Raw genomic sequence first — 19,762 nt, 5'->3', positions numbered from 1 at the left:
AATAAAAAACAAGTTAACAGATTCAACATCATCACTACTGGCCTTTCAACTTCTGAGGTCACAAAGAATACATCTTATTTCACTACTGCCAGAGGGACTAGGTCAGTAGCTAATACCACAGTGTTTATTGGTTGCTATCACAAGTCCCATCTGAAACTCTAATAGCAGGCTGGTTTTTATATGTCTGCTCGGATCAGAGGGGCTGGTCTGGTCTTTTCACAGTAAACAGAATAAGAAAGGACATCTCCTCCCCTTCGATTCATCTCTAGGTTACTGGTAGTCTCCCTAGGCAGACGGGTTGCCTCCCACATGAACAATGTGGCAAGGGAGATGACCCAGTGATGTTGCTTATGTGTTGCTTTAAGTCTGGGATTAAAGAGACTAGGGAACTGAGCTCTTAGAGCACTCAAAACACTGAAGTTGTGGTTCAATTGTGGTTTGGTTGGTGAACGGGTTTAGGTACTTACAGAATCGGTCAACGACGGTCCATGTTCCGATCTATTGTAACTGTTGTATGAAATTCATGTCAGTAACATTTTCTGCTATGATAACTTTGGCAGTTACTTAGATGTATTATTATATGAAATGACAGCTTTTGTTCTCTTATTAATAACTTATCATCTGCTCTAGAGCTGAATATAAAGTTATTATTTAAAAAGCAAGCACACAATTCATGATTTTATTTCACGTACAAATTCCAGGATGCACTGTATTGATTGTGATATAAAAGCATTAATGGTAATGATAGTGCTTTTAACCCACACAATGTTTAGAACTTTTTGCGCCTTTACTGCTTGAACGGTTCCACATAACCATTTTAATTTTCTGTTTCCGGGTATGACATAAAAATAGCATACAGCATAAAAAAGAATGACTTCTCATCGAAGAACCACAAAAGACATCTCACAGTCTACCTGCTTCTGAAGGTGATGGTGATGGTCAGGTCTACTCCGTGTCTAGAAGGGGTGGAGATGCAGAAAACAAGACTGGATACACAGAGTCAAATTCACACACGGATGGATGGGTCAGCACACAGCTAATGAGAGTGTGTACCTTAGGTTCTCTCTGGCAACCAAATGTGTCTGTGTGGCGGGAGGAACCTGTGTGTGTGTGTGTGTGTGTGTGTGTGTGTGTGTGTGTGTGTGTGTGTGTGTGTGTGTGTGTGCGCGTGCGCGTGCGTGTGCGTGCGTGTCACTCATGACATTGTCATACTGTCATAGAGTGACCTGGATCTGGGTCATCTCCCTAAACACCTGCCTGCAGCCCACTGGGCACCTTGGATATAATATCATTGGTGTGTGTGCGCTTGTCAATGCATTAATGTATGTGTGTGTGGAGATAATATCAATGGTCACAGCTGTGGTGTGTGTGTGTGTCACTGTCACTCGTGACATTGTCATTGTATATTTCTTTGAGTGACCTGGATCTCGGTAAACTTCTGCCTGCAGCCCTCTGGGCATCGTGTGTGTATGATGGATGAAATGAGACACTTGAAAATAAGTTGTTCATATCATTGCAGAGTTTTGATGAGCCAGAGGACTATTATGTGTTGTATTGTTTGTTGACAGGGAGTTTTATATATACAGTGCTTTCGGAAAGTATTCAGACCCCTTGACTTTTTCCACATTTTGTTACATTATTCTAAAATGGATTCAATTAATTGTTTTCTCATCAATCTACACACAATACCCCATAATGACAAATTGAAACCAGGTTTTTAGAAATTTTAGCAAATGTATTAAAAATAATATTTACATAAATATTCAGATCCTTTGCTATGAGACTTGTTGAGACCTGTTTCCATTGATCATCCTTGAGATGTTTCTACAACTTGACTGGAATCCACCTGTGGTAAATTAAATTGATTGAACATGATTTGGAAAGGCACACACCTGTCTATATAAGGTCCCACAGTTGACAGTGCATGTCAGAACAAAAACCAAGCCATGAGGTCGAAGGAATTTTCCGTAGAGCTCCGAGACAGGAGTGTGTCTAGACACATCTGGGGAAGCGTACCAAAACATTTCTGCAACATTGAAGGTCCCCAAGAACACAGTGGCCTCCATTCTTAAATGGAAAATGTTTGGAACCACCAAGTCTCTTCCTAGAGCTGGCCGCCCGGCCAAACTGAGCAATCGGAGGAGAAGGGCCTTGGTCAGGGAGGGGACCAAGAACCCGATGGTAACTCTGACATTGCTCTAGAGTTCCTCTGTGGAGATGGGAGAACCTTCCAGAAGGACAACCATCTCTGCAGGAACTACACCAATCAGGCCTTTATGGTTGAGTGGCCAGATGGAAGCCACTCCTCAGTAAAAGGCCATGACAGCTCGTTTCGAGTTTGCCAAAAGGCACCTAAAGATTCTCAGACCATGAGAAACAAGATTGTCTGGTCTGATGAAAGCAAGATTGAACTCTTTGGTCTGAATGCCAAGCGACACATCTGGAGGAAACCTGGCACCATCCCTACGGTGAAGCATGGTGGTGGCAGCCTCATGCTTTTTAGCAGCATCATGTTTTTTAGCAGCATGGACTGGGAGACTTGTCAGGATTGAGGCAAAGATGAACAGAGCAAAGTACAGAGAAATCCTTGATGAAAACCTGCTCCAGAACACTCAGGACCTCTGACTGGGGCGAAGGTTCACCTTTCAACAGGACAACGACCCTAAGCACACAAGCAAGACAACGCAGGAGTTGCTTCAGGACAAGTCTCTGAATGTCCTTGAGTAGCCCAGTCAGAGCCTGGACTTGAACCCGATCAAACATCTCTGGAGAGACCTGAAAATAGCTGTGCAGCAATGCTCCCCATCCAATCTGACAGAGCTTGAGAGGATCTGCAGAGAAGAATGGGAGAAACTCCCCAAATCCAAGTGTGCCATCGACAGAGCAGTCACAACATTCAGCCAGAATGATAGATGTTAACAAAGAGCAAGATCAACCAATGACATTCCCATTTTTGCTCTTTTTCAACTAAATGGTTTATGTCACCATAGGTCTGTCAGACCCATGTGGCAAAGTCATTATAGTTGTCACTATTCTTGACCTGTGAAACCTAGTGTCTAGTCACCACAGCTGACCCCTAAGGCCGGGATGACATTCCCCCTGGTCCTCCAGATCACGCTTAAAGGGGAAACCTGCAGTTCAAACAATAACAAAAAGGCCACCAGACCGCTCTTTTTGGTAAAAAGCTGAGGGATAGCACTAGAGAAATGTAACTACTCTCAAATTCATAGAAAGAGCTATGGATGCAAGGACAGAAGTTTTAACCATGTTTTAAAGCTATGCAATGTTTGTTTACAATTGGATTGTTTACAAACAATGGAGTAAAGCATGCTTATATTTTGTGTTCTGATGGAGTGCGACAGTTGAACTAAGCTCCTGCTGCATTAATAAGTGATATTCTTCAAGATTCAATTGGTATAGCGTTATAGCATTCATTTCAAAGTCCAAAGATGGATGTAGCAATTGCTGATTAACCCCTTTAAATTAATCAGATCAGCACTACCACTCTGAGACACTTTTTGAATAGGCGCCCTGGTCCATAATAGTCATTCATGGTCCCTCAGATGGGGTTTTGTAACTTTGGTCCTTGCATAATGTAACAACTGACTGGGCACTGATTGGTAGAGGGCTCAGTCAGCTGTTACAAGCTCTCCTTTACAGGTTTGGCAGGGGTAGGCCGTCATTGTGTAAAAAATACCTCTTAACTAGAACTGGACATTGAGGCCATTTCTCTGAAAGTATGTCACTTCACTTGCAAATGTGAATACCTGCATTTTCAAATGTCTATATACCCGGTAGCCTACTAATGGATCTAAAAGAAAAACCATGCAAAGTGTACATTGTTTTTCTTCCACAAATATTTATTTTAGATGAATAGGAATATGAATGTGGTCTGCACATTTATGAACGTGATTTGATAATTTTTCATAGACTACCCCTGGACTCAATTAAATCACACTAAGGATGGGAATGTAGAGGTCCACAAAATTAACTTTCCATAGAGCCAGTAATTTGGGTAACATAACTGACAGGCAGTATCTCCAATAGAGATGCCTAAAATAGATATTTTGCAAAATGATTGGATGAAACACAGACCGGCCTCTAACTGTCAAACCAATGAAAAATATCTATATTTGATTTGCGGTCATGTTGACCAATGATAAGTCAGTATGCTATTTTGGGTGTATCTTTCAAGAATGAGGGGTGGGATTATCGAGATCATTCAGTACCTCACTGATGTACTCTGTCGGCGTGCGTTTGAGGGACGGGCGGTTGGAGTATAAGGAGTTGTAGGGCTATAGTGCACCACAAACGCTTAGTTCGGGAGGAGACTTTTTTGCTAAATTATACTTCAAAAACAACAAAAGGAATCCCAGCGATGACTTAATACAGTAACTTCTCCGACTGCTGCATGTATACGCCTGTTTTGGCATCCCGCAAGTGACGGAATCAAGGTGTCGATGATAGCTAGCTGCTTGCTAACATCTCCCTTTCACATAGCATCATTAGCTTTGAAGCACATTGCAACTAGACCGCCGCGGGCCCCCTCAACGCAGGACAGCACCTTGCTAGTGCCGTTGCACGCTAGCTAACAAAGGTATCGTCGATAGTTTGCTAACGTTAGCTAGGTAGTGAGCTAACGTCAAGTTGACCGCTGGAGACGCTAACGTTAGCTATTCGTTGATCCCATAATCAACACCCAACTCCCCGATCCCTTCACCCCTCTCCCTCCACCTCCCGAAACACTGGAAATCCACAAGCGGCCGGAGAGCGGCGACGGGCCAGCGGCAGAGAAGCTGGGGATGGTACCGGAACCGCACGGAGTCGTAGCGGCTCAATCAGAGAAGCCCAGTCGTGGGGACCTACCGACGACTATGGACGGGCTGGCGGTGGAGGTTCGCGGTTCGAACGGGGCCTTCTACAAGGTAAATGAAATAGTGCAGTCATTAACGTTTGCTAAGGATGCACAACTGGTAAACAATTGCAAATATGGATGTCGACAGAGTTTTGTTCTAACTAGTTAGCAAATACCAAGCTAGCGTTGGTAACGTTAACTAACTAGCTGGCAGATTTGGTTAGCAGCATCATTCATTGAGAGTAGGCCCAAATGTTAAGATCGCTATTCCTAGATTTTTTTTTTTTTTTCATCAGGTCACCGTTGGCCGTTGTGGAGCACGCTTGTTGTGGCCTGGTTTTGGTCAATTCCAAATGTCTATTTTTACACTTTGTTGGCTGTCTTGAGCTAGTCAGCTAACCATCTTCTCGGGGCACTCCTTTCTTTGGTAGGAGTTGCTAGCTAATCACTCACATTTGCTAGCGAGAATAAGGGCGGTGGAAGGATGGCAAATATAAAATGTTATGAGATCTCGACCTGTTTGTTTACTGGCCCGGGTGAGACATAGCAAAGTAAGTAGCCTAACTGACGTAATGTATTTGATTAGTCTTTCTAAGCAGGTACCTACCATAAAGCTGTCAAATTATTTCCACTTTCGCACATTGTTTCCTAACAAGTTTTTTTTCTTCCAATTTCTCGTTCAAAGGAGGAGGCTGAGTCAGCCTACGTTATTACAGTGAATCAAATGATTTACATTGATAGTCAGTCATATCATGGCTGTTTCCAAACATCACACTACAGTGACATAACCAAATTAGGTGACTCAACATAAGGGAGTCAATGCATTTATTTTCATTATGAGGATGTCAGTTATTTTATTCAGTGACTCAAGTTGAGTCAAATGACTACATTTAATGTCAGCAAGGCAGAAGTCCCTGTGCAAATGCTTGCTGTAGTTTAGTAAAACAGACAGTTTGTGTACTGGCAGACAGTTGAATAGGCCCTAGTGATTTGCTATGGGTTGAATGGCTCAGTTGAGCCTGCCTGACAGTAACTGAAGAACTGAAGCAGGTGTTGGTGGAACAGGTGATCCTAATCTCAGCACTCTGCCAGTCCAAATGATCATTCACTCTGTCCTGTTTTTTCTCTAGCTCTGCTCTCCCCTTGTGGTTTAGACCCCTCAAATTCAACTCTGGAACTCGAAGCCAGTTCCACTGCATTTTTAGATTGTTTCCATATATTTAGGGACGGATTTAGACCTTGGACACCAGGTGGGTGCAATTAATTATCAGGTAGAACAGAACCAACTGGCTCAGGATCTCATAGGGTAAGAGTTTAATAGCCCTGGTTTGGACTATGTTTACTCTCCTCCCTCACACCTGTTCTGTTAACTTTGTGACATTTTGGCTCTACGGCCTGAAAGTATACAATCCATTCACCTTTACAGTACCTTTCATTTTCACATTTTGTTGCCTTACAGCCTTCATTTAAAATATATTAAATTTAGATTTTTTTAGTTAACTGGCCTACACACTACCCCGTGATGTCAAAGTGGAATTATGTTTTTGAAAATGTTTACCAATTCATTCAAATGAAAAGCTGAAGTGTCAATACGTGTTCAATCCCTTTGTTATGCTAGCCTAAATAAGGAGTGAAAATATGCACAAGTCACATAATAAGTTGCATGGACTCACTCTGTGTGCAATAAGTGTTTAACATAATTTTTGAATTACCCCATCTCTGTACCCCACACATACAATTATCTGTAAGATCCCTCAGTGGAGTAGTGAATTTCAAACACAGATTCAACCACAAAGACTGGGAAGGTTTTCCAATGCCTTGCAAAGAAGGGCACCATTGGTAGATAGGTACAAAAAAAACCACAGTGAGTATACCTTCGAGCATGGTGAAGTTCATTACGCTTTGGATGGTGTATCAATACACCCAGTCACTACAAAGATACAGGCGTCGTTCCTAACTGTTGCCGGAGAGGAATGAGCGCTTGCGCCGGGATTTTACCATGAGGCCAATGGTGACTTTAAAACAGTTACAGAGTTGAATGGCTGTGATAGGAGAGCACTGAGGATAGATCAACAACATTGTAGTTACTCTACAATACTAACTTAATTGACAGAGTGAAAAGGAAGCCTGTATAGAATAAAGTAATATGGCAAAGCAATTCACTTTTTGGCCTGAATACAAAGTGTTATGTTTGGGGCATATCCAACACATTACTGAGTATCACTCTACTAATTTCCAGCATAGTGCTGGCTGCATCATGTTGTGGGCATGCTTGTAATTGTTAAAGACTGGAGTTTTTCAGGATATAAAAAGGAAATGGAGCTAAGCACAGGAAAATCCTATTGGGAAAACCTGTTTGTCTGCTTTCCACCAGACACTGGGAGATTAATTCACATTTCAGCAGGACAATAGCCTAAAACACAAGGACAAATCTACACTGAAGTTGATTATCAAGAAGACAGTGAATGTTACTGAGTGGTCAGGTTAGATTTGACTTAAATCTACATGAAAACCTATTGCAAGACCTGAACATGGTTGTCTAGGAATGATTTAAAAAAAAACAAAAAAACAATGGGAAAATATTTGCATAATCCAGGTATGGAAAGCTCTTAGACTTAACCAGAGAGTCTCAACTGTAATCACTGCCAAAGGTGCTTCAAAGTATGACTCGGTTGTAAATAAGATTTATGTGTTTCGTTTGAAACAATTTTGGTGCGAAAAAAAAATCTAATTTTGTCATTGTGGGTTATTTTGTGTAGATGACCGAGAAAGTCGATTTTTATCCATTTTGAATTCAGGCTGTAACACAGACATGTTGATTTAAAGTCAAGGGGTATGAATACTTTCTGAAGGCACTGTACTAATCTCCTCTCACTATTGTTCATATCAAGCACACGAGTGCGTTTTCGACATCCCTTAATTTATCTAGGAATCCTGTGAGAGCAGCACCTTTGACTTCTTTATATACAGTATCAGTCAAAGGTTTGGACACCCCTACTCATTCCATTGTTTTTCTTTGTTTTTACTGTTCTCTACATTGTAGAATAATAGTGAAGACATCAAAACTATGAAATAACACATTTGGAATCATGTATTAACCCAAAAAGTTTTAAACAAATTTATTTGAACTTGTTCAAAGTAGCCACCCTTTGCCTTGATGACAGCTTTGCACACTTGGCATTCTCTCAACCAGCTTCATGAGGTAGTCACCTGGAATGCATTTCAATTAACAGGTGTGCCTCGTTAAAAGTTTGTGGAATTTCTTTAGTTAATGCATTTGAGCCAATCAGTTGTGTTGTGACAAGGGTGGGGGGGGGGGTAGTAGTACAGAAGATAGCCCTATTTGGTAAAAGACCAAGTCCATATTATGGCAAGAACAGCTCAAATAATCAGAGAAATGACAGTCCATCGTTACTATGAGACATGAAGGTCAGCCAATCCGGAAAACTTCAAGGACTTTGAACGTTTCTAAAAGTGCAGTCGCAAAAACAGACAAGCGCTATGATGAAACTGTCTCTCATGAGGACTGCCACAGGAATGGAAGACCCAAAGTTAACTCTGCTGCAGAGGATACGTTTATTAGTTACGAGCTTCAGAAATTTCAGCCCAAATAAATGCTTCGGATTTCAAGTAACAGTCATCCCAACATCAACTGTTCAGAGGAGATTGTGTGAATCAGGCATTCATGGTTGAATTCCTGCAAAGAAACCACTACTAAAGGACACCAATAAGAAGAGACTTGCTTGGGCTAAGAAACACGAGTGATGGACATTAGACCGGTGGAAATCTGTCCTTTGGTCTGTGTCCAAATGTAAGATTTTTGGTTACAACAGCTTTGTCTTCGTGAGATGCAGGTTAGGTGGACGGATGCTCTCCGCACATGTAGTTCCCACCGTGAAGCATGGAGGAGGTTGTGTTATCGTGTGTGGCTGCTTTGCTGGTGACGCAGAAGGTGATTTATTTCAAATTCAAGGCTCACTTAACCAGTATGGCTACCACAGCATTCTGCCGCGATATGCCATCCCATCTGGTTTTTCAACAGGATAATGTCCCAAAACACCTCTAGGTTGGATAGGGGCTATTTTACATAGAGAGTGATGGAGTGCTGCATCAGATGACCTGGCCTCCCCAATCCCCCGACCTCAACCAAATTGAAATGGTTTGGGATGAGTTGGACCGCAGCATGAAGGAAAATCAGCCAACAGGTGCTCAGCATATGTGGGAACTCCTTCAAGACTGTTGGAAAAGCATTCCTCAGGAAGCTGGTTGAGAGAATTCCAAGAGTGTGCAAAGCTGTCATCAAGGCAAAGGGTGGCTACTTTGAATAATATAACATCAAAATATATTTTGATTTAACATTTTGTTTACTACCTGATTCCATATGTGTTATTTCATAGTTGTCTTCACTTATTCTACAATGTAGAAAATAGTAAAATTAAAGATAAACCCTTGAATGAGCAACCATGTCCAAGCTTTTGACTGGTTATGTATGTGTTTATTGGGGTGGCAGGTAGCCTAGTGGTTAGCGCGTTGGGCCAGTAGCCGAAAGGTTGCTAGATCGAATCCCCGAGCTGACAAGGTCAATCTGTTGTTCTGCCCCTGAACAAGGCAGTTAACCCACTGTTTCTAGGCCGTCATTGTAAATAATAATTTGTTCCTAACTGACTTGCCTAGTTAAATAAAAAAGTATATATATATATATACATATACTATAGTTCAAAAGTTTGGGGTCACTTGGAAATGTCCCTTTAAAAAAAAAAAGAAAAGCACCTTTGTCCGTAAAAATAACATCAAATTGATCATAAATACAGTGTGGACATGGTTCATGTTGTAAATGACTATTGTAGCTGTAAACGGCAGATTATTTTTTTATGTAATTTCTACATGGGCGTGCACAGGCCCATTTATCAGCAACTATCACTCCTGTGGTCCAGTGGCACATTGTTTTAGTTAATCCAAGTTTGTCATTTTAAATGGCTAATTGATCATTAGAAAACCCTTTTGCAATTATGTTAGCGCAGCTGAAAACTGTTCTGATTTAAAGAAGAAATAAAACTGACCTTTAGACTAGTTGAGTGTCTGGAGCATCAGCATTTGTGGGTTCGATTACAGGCTCAAAATGGCCAGAAACAAAGAACTTTCTTCAAAAACTTATCAGTCTATTGTTGTTCTGAGAAATGAAGGCTATTCCATGCGTGAAATGTATGAGATCTTCAGTTTCTTGGCCAACGTCGTGTACTACTCCCTTCACAGAACAGCTCAAACTGGCTCTAAGCAGAATAGAGTGGGAGGCCCCGGTGCACAATTGAGCAAGAGGACAAGTACATAAGTGTCTAGTTTGAGAAACAGACGCCTCACAAGTCCTCAACTGGCAGCTTCATTAAATGGTACCCGCACAACACCAGTCTCAAAGTCAACAGTGAAGAGGTGACTTCGGGATGCTGGCCTTATCAATTAACTTCTCAATATTGTTAAGTCCATTTCGAGAGAACGTGAAAAAATATATAATAATTAGGGGCGGGAATAGGCTTCCATACTCCCTCCCTGTGTATTCCTAAAGTTAGGGATGCACGATATATCGGTGAACATATCGGTATCGGACGATATTCGCTAAAAATGCCAACATCTGTGTCGGCTGATGTGCAAAAGCTGACTTGCATACCTAAATAATGTAGGTACATGACCTAATGACGCCACGTAAAATTTTGCACTACCAGTGCAACACAGCATTCCTAACCTACCCCACAATGTCTGCTGTGTGGATCAAGCAGTCATTTGAAAGAGTAACAATTTAAGCGAGACAACTCAAAGGCTAAGTCCATTAAAGTCAAGATAATGGATTTCATTGCCCTTGACAATCAACCGTTCTGTCGTGGGTGATGTTGGCTTTCGCCGACTGGTCGAGCACCGGTTAACACTACCAAGTGCGCTATTTTTCCGATGTTGTCCTACCGGAGTTACACAGTAATAGCGTCACTGCTATTAGCTGCATGACATGCATACCATGGAATGCTGTTTAGGTATTTGCGTGTCAAAAAAGGCACAGTAGCACTGTCAAAGTTGTACAAAGAAAGTCAGCAAACACCGGCCATGAACGATGTGTTTACAATACCGCGTTGGTAATAAAGCATAATTTGTTCGACCGCTACTTCTGGGGTAGCTAGCTTTAGCTTGGTACCTAGCTAGCACCAATACAACCAGCCTGAAAACAATGACCAGTAAAAACTGTCTTCATTTTAATTATTCTTAGCAATGATTTAGGAATCCTTGTAAGTATTGGCTAGGTTGCCACTTGTTGTTCGCCTATTGAAATTGTAACTTCAGTTCATGAAAATAAATAGCTAGCCAGCTATCTAACCCTGTTGCCCAAAGCTAATGTTATAAGTCGCCAGCTAGCTTCATCTGGCTAGTGTACTTGAGGCTCGACCAGGTTGTGTTGTGAAGCTAGCCAAATTAAGGCATAGGCACAATAGTGGAATTTGCAGTTTGTCAATGACTGATGCAAATGAATACAAATAGTAGAATTATGCCATCATTTTATTTTGAAGGCTAACCGCAAAGTCCATTATTGTGGCTAATCCTTATTGTGCCTAGCTTCACATAGATGGGTCCAGCCATCATTAATCAAATAAGAATTGTCTTATAAATTAGGGTTATTTTAGATGACAGCTATATAATTAGCTAGATTGTCGTTTGGCTATGTTTTTGGGGAAGAACATTGTTTGCACAAGTTCCACAGACGTGTGACTAACAAATGGAATAATGTGTCCCTGAACAAAAGGGGTCAAAATCAAAGTCAGTATCTGGTGTGGCCACCAGTTGCATTAAGTACTGCAGTGCATCTCCTCATGTACTGACCCAGATTTGCCAGTTCTTGCTGTGCGATGTTACCCCACTTTTCCACCAAGACACCTGCAAGTTCCTGGACATTTCTGGGGGTAATGTTCCTAGCCCTCACCCTCTGATCCAACAGGTCCCAGATGTGCTCAATGGGATTGAGATCAGGGCTCTTTGCTGGACATGGCAGAACACTGACATTCCTGTCTTGCAGGACATCACGCACAGAACGAGCAGTGTGGCATTGTCATGCTGGAGGGTCATGTCAGGATGAGCCTGCAGGATGGGTACCACATGAGGGAGGAGGATGTCTTCCCTGTAACGCACAGCGTTGAGATTGCCTGAAATGACGTCAAGTTCTGTCGGATGATGCTGTTAAACACCACCCCAGACCATGATGCACCCTCCACCTCCAAATCGATCCCACTCCAGAGTACAGGCCTCGGTGTAATGCTCGTTCTTTCGACGATAAACACGAATCCAACTATCACCCCTGGTGAAACAAAACCGCGACTCGTCAGTGAAGAGCACTTTTTGCCAGTCCTGTCTGGTCCAGTGACGGTGGGTTTGTGCCCATAGGTGACGTTGTTGCCGGTGATGTCTGGTGAGAACCTGCCTTACAACATGCCTACAAGCCCTCAGTCCAAACACTCTCAGCCTATTGCGGACAGTCTGAGCACCGATGGAGGGATTGTGCGTTCCTGGTGTAACTCGGGCAGTTGTTGTTGCCATCCTGTACCTGTCCCGTAGGTGTGATGTTCGGATGTACCGATCCTGTGCAGGTGTTACACGTGGTCTGCCACTGAGAGGATGATCAGCTGTCTGTCCTGTCTCCTGTAGTGCTGTCTTAGGTGTCTCACAGTACGGACATTGCAATTTATTGCCCTGGCTACATCTGCAGTCCTCATGCTTACGGCATGTTCACACAGATGAGCAGGGACCCTGGGCATCTTTTGGTGTTTTTCAGTGTCAGTAGAAAGGCTTCTTTAGTGTCCTAAGTTTTCATAACTGTGACCTTAATTGCCTACCATCTGTAAGCTGTTAGTGTCCTGTCTCCTGTAGTGCTGTCTTTCTAGCCCAGGGGTTCCGCTAGCGGAACACCGACAGCATTCCGCTGAAAAGGCAGCGCGCGAAATTCAAAAATATTTTTTTGAAATATGTAACTTTCACACATTAACAAGTCCAATACAGCAAATGAAAGAAACATCTTGTTAATCTAGCCATGGTGTCCGATTTCAAAAATGTTTCACAGCAAAAGCACAACATTTGATTGTTAGGTCAGAGCCAAGTCAGACACACACAGCCATTTTTTTCAGCCAAGGATAGGAGTCACAAAAAGCAGAAATATAGATAAAATGAATCACTAACCTTTGATCTTCATCAGACGACACTCATAGGACATCATGTTACACAATACATGTATGTTTTGTTCGATAATGTGCATATTTATATAAAAAAATCTGTATACATTGGCGCGTTATGTGCAGTAGTGTTTTGATTCCAAAACATCCGGTGATTTTGCAGAAATACTCATAATAAACATTGATAAAAGATGCAAGTGTTATTCACAGAATTAAAGATAAACTTATCCTCTATGCAACCGCTGTGTCAGATTTAAAATAAAAAATAAAATAAAATACGGAAAAATAATAATCTGAGAACGGCGCTCAGAACCCAAAATAGCCAAAGAAATAGCCACCATTTTGGCGTCAACAGAAGCTACAAAAAACTTTGATATTCATCAGAAGGCAGTCCCAGGAATCCCAGTTCGACAATAAATGACAGATTTGTTCCATTAGCTTCTACTTGGTCACAATCCCGGATCCGGGAGCACCCTCATCAGTAAAAAAGCTGACTAGCATAGCCTAGCATAGCGCCACAAGTAAATACTAGCATCTAAATATCATGAAATCACAAGTCCAAGACACCAGATGAAAGATACACATCTTGTGAATCCAGCCATCATTTCTGATTTTAATTTTTTTACAGGGAAGACACTATGTATTTCTATTAGCTAACCACGATAGCAAAAGACAACTTTTTTTTCCCACCATTTTTTTACTGCATAGGTAGCTATCACAAATTCGACCAAATAAAGATAGAAATAGTCACTAACCAAGAAACAACTTCATCAGATGACAGTCTGATAACATATTTATTGTATAGCATATGTTTTGTTAGAAAAGTGTGCATACTTCAGGTATAAATCATAGTTTTACATTGCAGCCACCATCACAACTCTCACCAAAGCAACTAGAATAACTACAGAGAGCAACGTGAATTACCTAAATACTCATCATAAAACATTTATGAAAAATACACAGTGTACAGCAAATGAAAGACAAAGATCTTGTGAATCCAGCCAATATTTCAGATTTTTTAAGTGTTTTACAGCGAAAACACAATATAGCATTATATTAGCTTACTACAATAGCCAACCACACAACAGCATTGATTCAAGCCAACAATAGCGATAACGAATAAACCAGCAAAAGATATTAATTTTTTCACTAACCTTCTCAAACTTCTTCAGATGACAGTCCTATAACATCATATTACACAATACATATAGAGTTTGTTCGAAAATGTGCATATTTAGCGGCACAAATCGTGGTTATACAATGATAATAGTAGCCAAGCTGCCAACAAAATGTCGGGAGAAATCTTGGGAGAGGCACCTAATCTAATCAGTAACTAATCCTAAACTTGACTAAAAAATACAGGTTGGACAGCAAATGAAAGATACATTAGTTCTTAATGCAACCGCTGTGTTAGATTTTTAAAATTAACGTTACTACGACATACAGCGTGCGCTAAAGCGAGACCGCACCGAAATTAATGGCGGAATAGTAGTGTCACATTTTTCAACAGAACAACGAATTAACATCATAAATAGTTCTTACTTTTTGATGAGCTTCCATCAGAATCTTGGGCAAGTTGTCCTTTGTCCAGAAGAATCGTTGCTCGGTTGTAGATTGTCGCCTTCAACTTTGGAATTAGCAGTAAACAGTAGCCATGTGGCGAAGACGTGCCCAACTCACTATAACGCAGCACAAAGAAATATCCGAAAATCGCAATATACTGATATAAACTGATATAACTCGGTTTAAAATAACTACATTATGATGTCTTTAACACCTATATCGAATAAAATCAGAGCCGGATATATCTAAGGCCTATAACGGGAGCTTTCCAGAACGCCATCCTGAGGTCTGTCTTGCGTCATGGCGAATGTTGAAAAGTGTACCCCACGTACCCAGACCCTTTATATGGCCTCAGATCTGCCTAGCAACTCCATTCCAATTCTCACTATTTGCTGACATCTAGGGGAAGGCGTATGCAGTGCATGTCGACCAATAGAAGACATGCAAATTAATAAACTGACCCTAGAACAGACTGCCTGATTTCAGATTTCTCACTTCCTCACAGGAAGTTTGCTCCAACTTGAGTTCTGTTTTACTCACAGATATAATTCAAACGGTTTTAGAAACTAGAGTGTTTTCTATCCAATAGTAATAATAATATGCATATTGTACGAGCAAGAATTGAGTACGAGGCAGTTTAATTTGGGAACGAAATTTTTACAAAGTGAAAACAGCACCCCCTATTGAGAAGGTTATTAAGCCCATCATTTAGCCACTTGTAAGCATGTTCAGCCCAGTAATCCATCTTCATGAAGCACGAGAACTTCCTCCAGACAACTCAAAGTTCCATTACAGGTCGTAGAAACAAGTCAAATGATGTATGCAATCCATATTTAGGATGTTTTTAACGTTAATCATCAATAAGGTTCCAACTGGAGAATTTCATTGTCTGAAGAAAAGCATTGGAACGAGAGCATACTCTCCCGTGACCGCGCATAATGAGACCGAGGCTTTCTGCAGACCACTCAGTAAAAGAGTTCCTATGAGCCCCTCCTTTTATAGTAGAATCCTAAAACCAGTATCTAAAGACAGTGACATCTAGTGGAAGCCCTAGGAAGTGCATGCACATCCATAACTAACAGGGATTTCAATTGGCACTGTTTTGAAAATCGATTTCTCACTCCCTGTTTGGATTTCTTCTCAGGTTTTTGTCTGCCATATGAGTTCTGTTATACTCACAGACATCATTCAAACAGTTTTAGAAACGTCTGTTTTTTTTATCCAATACTACACTGCTCAAAAAAATAAAGGGAACACTTAAACAACACAATGTAACTCCAAGTCAATCACACTTCTGTGAAATGAAACTGTCCACTTAGGAAGCAACACTGATTGACAATAAATTTCACATGCTGTTGTGCAAATGGAATAGACAACAGGTGGAAATTATAGGCAATTAGCAAGACACCCCTAATAAAGGAGTGGTTCTGCAGGTGGTGACCACAGACCACTTCTCAGTTCCTATGCTTCCTGGCTGATGTTTTGGTCACTTTTGAATGCTGGCGGTGCTTTCGGCGGTGCTTTCACTCTAGTGGTAGCATGAGACGGAGTCTACAACCCACACAAGTGGCTCAGGTAGTGCAGCTCATCCAGGATGGCACATCAATGCGAGCTGTGGCAAGAAGGTTTGCTGTGTCTGTCAGCGTAGTGTCCAGAGCATGGAGACGCTACCAGGAGACAGGCCAGTACATCAGGAGACGTGGAGGAGGCCGTAGGAGTGCAACAACCCAGCAGCAGGACCGCTACCTCTGCCTTCCTGCCACTTGTGTGGGTTGTAGACTCCGTCTCATGCTACCACTAGAGTGAAAGCACCGCCAGCATTCAAAAGTGACCAAAACATCAGCCAGGAAGCATAGGAACTGAGTGGTCTGTGGTCACCACCTGCAGAACCACTCCTGTATTTGGGGTGTCTTGCTAATTGCCTATAATTTCCACCTTTTGTCTATTCCATTTGCACAACAGCATGTGAAATGTATTGTCAATCAGTGTTGCTTCCTAAGTGGACAGTTTGATTTCACAGAAGTGTGATTGACTTGGAGTTACATTGTGTTTAAGTGTTCCATTTATTTTTTTGAGCAGTGTACTAATAATATGCTTATATTAGCATCTGGGACAGAGGAGGCAGTTCAGTTTGTGCACGCAATTCATCCAAAAGTGAAAATGCTGCCCCCTATCCCTAAAAAGTAAACAACCGTTCCACAAATGCATGAAAATTAATTGTTTATGGTTCATTGAACAAGCATGGGAAACAGTGTTTAACCTCTCTAGGGTACGTGAGACGGTAGCGTCCCACCTCTTCAACAGCCAGTGAAACTGCAGGGCGCCAAATTCAAAACAAAAAAAATCCCATAATTGAAATTCCTCAAACATACATGTATTTTACACCATTTTAAAGATACATTTGTTGTAAATCCAGCCACAGTGTCCGATTTTCAAAAAGGCTTTACGACGAAAGCAAACCAAACGATTATGTTAGGTGAGTGCCTATTCACAGAAAACCACATCCATTTTTCCAGCCAAAGAGAGGAGTCACAAAAAGCAGAAATAGAGATAAAATTAATCACTAACCTTTGATCTTCATCAGATGACACTCATAGGACTTCATGTTACACAATCCATGTATATTTTGTTTGGTAAAGTTCATATATATATCCAAAAATCTCAGTTTACAATGGCGTGTTATGTTCTGTAGTTCCAAAACATCCGGTGATTTTTTTCAGAGAGCCACATCAATTTACAGGAATACTCATAATAAACATTGCTAATAGATACAACTGTTATGCATGGAATTTTAGATGCACTTCTCCTTAATGCAACGGCTGTGTCAGATTTTAAAAAGCTTTACAGAAAAGCAAACCATGCAATAATCTGAGTTGGCACTCAGAGCCCAATCAAGAAACAAATATATCCCCGCCATATTGTGCAGTCAACATAAGTCAGAAAAATCATTATAAACATTCACTTACCTTTGATGATCTTCATCAGAATGCACTCCCAGGAATCCCAGTTCCACAATAAATGTTTGTTTTGATCGATAATGTCCATTTATGTCAATTCCTCCTTGTTCTAGCGTTCAGTACACTTTACAAACTCACGACGCGCGGTCAAATCCAGCGGAAAGTACGGATGAAAAGTTAGTTATATTACAGTCCGTAAAAACATGACAAACGAAGTATTGAATCAATCTTTAGGATATTTTTAACATAATTCTTCAATGTTCCAACCGGAGAATTCATTTGTCTTCAGAAGTGCATTGGAACAGAGCTCGGTCTCACATGAACGCGCATGGTCAGCTCATGTTCAGGTCATGATAGACCCTACTCAATCCTCTCTCATTCGCCCCCACTTTACAGTAGAAGCATTAGACAAGGTTCTAAAGTCTGTTGACATCTAGTGGAAGCCTTAGGAAGTGCAACATTACCAATATCCCACTGTATCTTCAATAGGAGCTGAGTTGAAAATTGACCAACCTCAGATTTCCCTCTTCCTGGTTGGATTTTTTACTCATGTTCTTGCCTGCCATATGAGTTATGTTATACTCAGACATCATTCAAACAGTTTTAGAAACTTCTGAGTTTTTTCTATCCAAATATAATAAAAATAATAATATGCATTTTCTAGCTTTTATGGCTTTGTAGCAGGCCGTTTACTCTGGGCATGCTTTTCATCCGGACGTGAAAATACTGCCCCCTACCCCGAAGAAGTTAAACCATTTACAATAAAGACCTTTGAAGTTATTTGGATTTTTACAAATGTTCTTTGAAAGACCGGTACTGAAAAAGGGATGTTTCTTTTTTAAAATATATATTTTTTGGGTTTAGATATATAGAGATCTGTTTTTCTTGAGCGGATGGTCATGGGGCCAAATAAATTGTGGACGGCAACTTAAAGATATACTTCTCCTTAATGCAACCACTGTCAGATTTCAAAAAAGTTTTACGGAAAAAGCACACCATGCAATAATCTGAGTACAGCGCTCAGGCACCAAAACAAGCTATACAGATACCCGCCATGTTGTGGAGTTAACAGAAGTCAGAAATAGCATTATAAATATTCACTTACCTTTGATCTTCTTCGGAATGCACTCCCAGGAATCCCAGATACCACAAATGTTTGTTTTGTCCGATAAAGTCCATCATTTATGTCCAAATACCTCCTTTTTATTCGCGTTTAGTTCACAAATTCACGAGGCGCAGGCACTTAGTCCAGACAAAGTAAAAAAATTCCATTACAGTTTCTAGAAAAACGAGAAACAAAGTATTGAATCAACCTTTAGGATGTTTTTATCAAATCTTTAATAATTTTCCAACCTGACAATTCCTTTGTCTTTAGAAATGAAAAGCTCACTCTCACGGCTGCGTGCATTACTTAGCTCATGGCATTCTGCCAGACCCCTTATTCAAACAGCTCTTATTTGCTCCCCCTTCACAGTAGAAGCCTGAAACAAGGTTCTAAAGACTGTTGACATCCAGTGGAAGCCGTAGGAAGTCGGGCCAACTTTTACACTGTGTATTCGATAGGCCAAGAGTTGAAAACCTATAAACCTCAGATTTCCCACTTCCTGTTTGGATTTTTTCTTGGGTTTTTGCCTGCCAAATGAGTTCTGTTATACTCACAGACATCATTTAAACAGTTTTAGAAACTTCAGAGTTTTCTATCCAAATCTTCTAATACTATGCATAGCTTAGCTTCTGGGCCTGAGTAGCAAGCAGTTTGCTCTGGGCACCTTATTCATCCAAGCTACTCAATACTGTCCCCCAGCCATAAGAAGTTAACCACAAGAAGCCCAAATGGATATATTTGACTAAAACATAATAATTTCAAACCTTGCTTACATTTTGATAACGATCACATGTACACTTTATATACAAAATAATGTGGACACCCCTTCAAATGAATGGATTCGGCTATTTCAGCCACACCCGTTGTTGACAGGTGCATAAAATTGAGCACACAGCCATGCAATCGCCATAAACAAACTGAAGAGCTCAGTGACTTTCACCGTGCCACCTTTACAACAAGTCTATCAAATTTTTGCCCTGCTAGAGCTGCCCCGGTAAGTGCTGTTATTGTGAAGTGTAAACATCTAGGATCAACAACGGCTCAGCCGCCAAGTGGTAGGTCACAAACTCACAGTACGTGACCA

The 19,762-nt window shown here is 41.0% G+C and overlaps 1 protein-coding gene across 4 annotated transcripts in view; it reads left to right on the top strand.

Moving 5' to 3' along the window:
• Window positions 1–4,249: 4,249 nt before the first annotated feature.
• The window catches only part of fxr2 (fragile X mental retardation, autosomal homolog 2), a 32,603-nt gene continuing 17,090 nt past the window's right edge, over window positions 4,250–19,762 (top strand). For all 4 annotated transcript variants that reach the window (XM_038975698.1, XM_038975695.1, XM_038975697.1 and 1 more), the window contains exon 1: window positions 4,250–4,925. In XM_038975698.1, the coding sequence (XP_038831626.1) occupies window positions 4,803–4,925 (123 nt within the window). In that variant the 5' untranslated portion in view covers window positions 4,250–4,802. The remainder of the gene's footprint in view (window positions 4,926–19,762) is intronic.

The sequence above is a fragment of the Salvelinus namaycush genome, chromosome 36 (genome assembly GCF_016432855.1).
Source record: "Salvelinus namaycush isolate Seneca chromosome 36, SaNama_1.0, whole genome shotgun sequence".
In the NCBI taxonomy this organism is placed as follows: domain Eukaryota; kingdom Metazoa; phylum Chordata; class Actinopteri; order Salmoniformes; family Salmonidae; genus Salvelinus; species Salvelinus namaycush.
The sequence above is the reverse complement of the archived record's forward strand: the minus strand, read 5'-3'. Positions and strand labels throughout refer to the sequence as shown.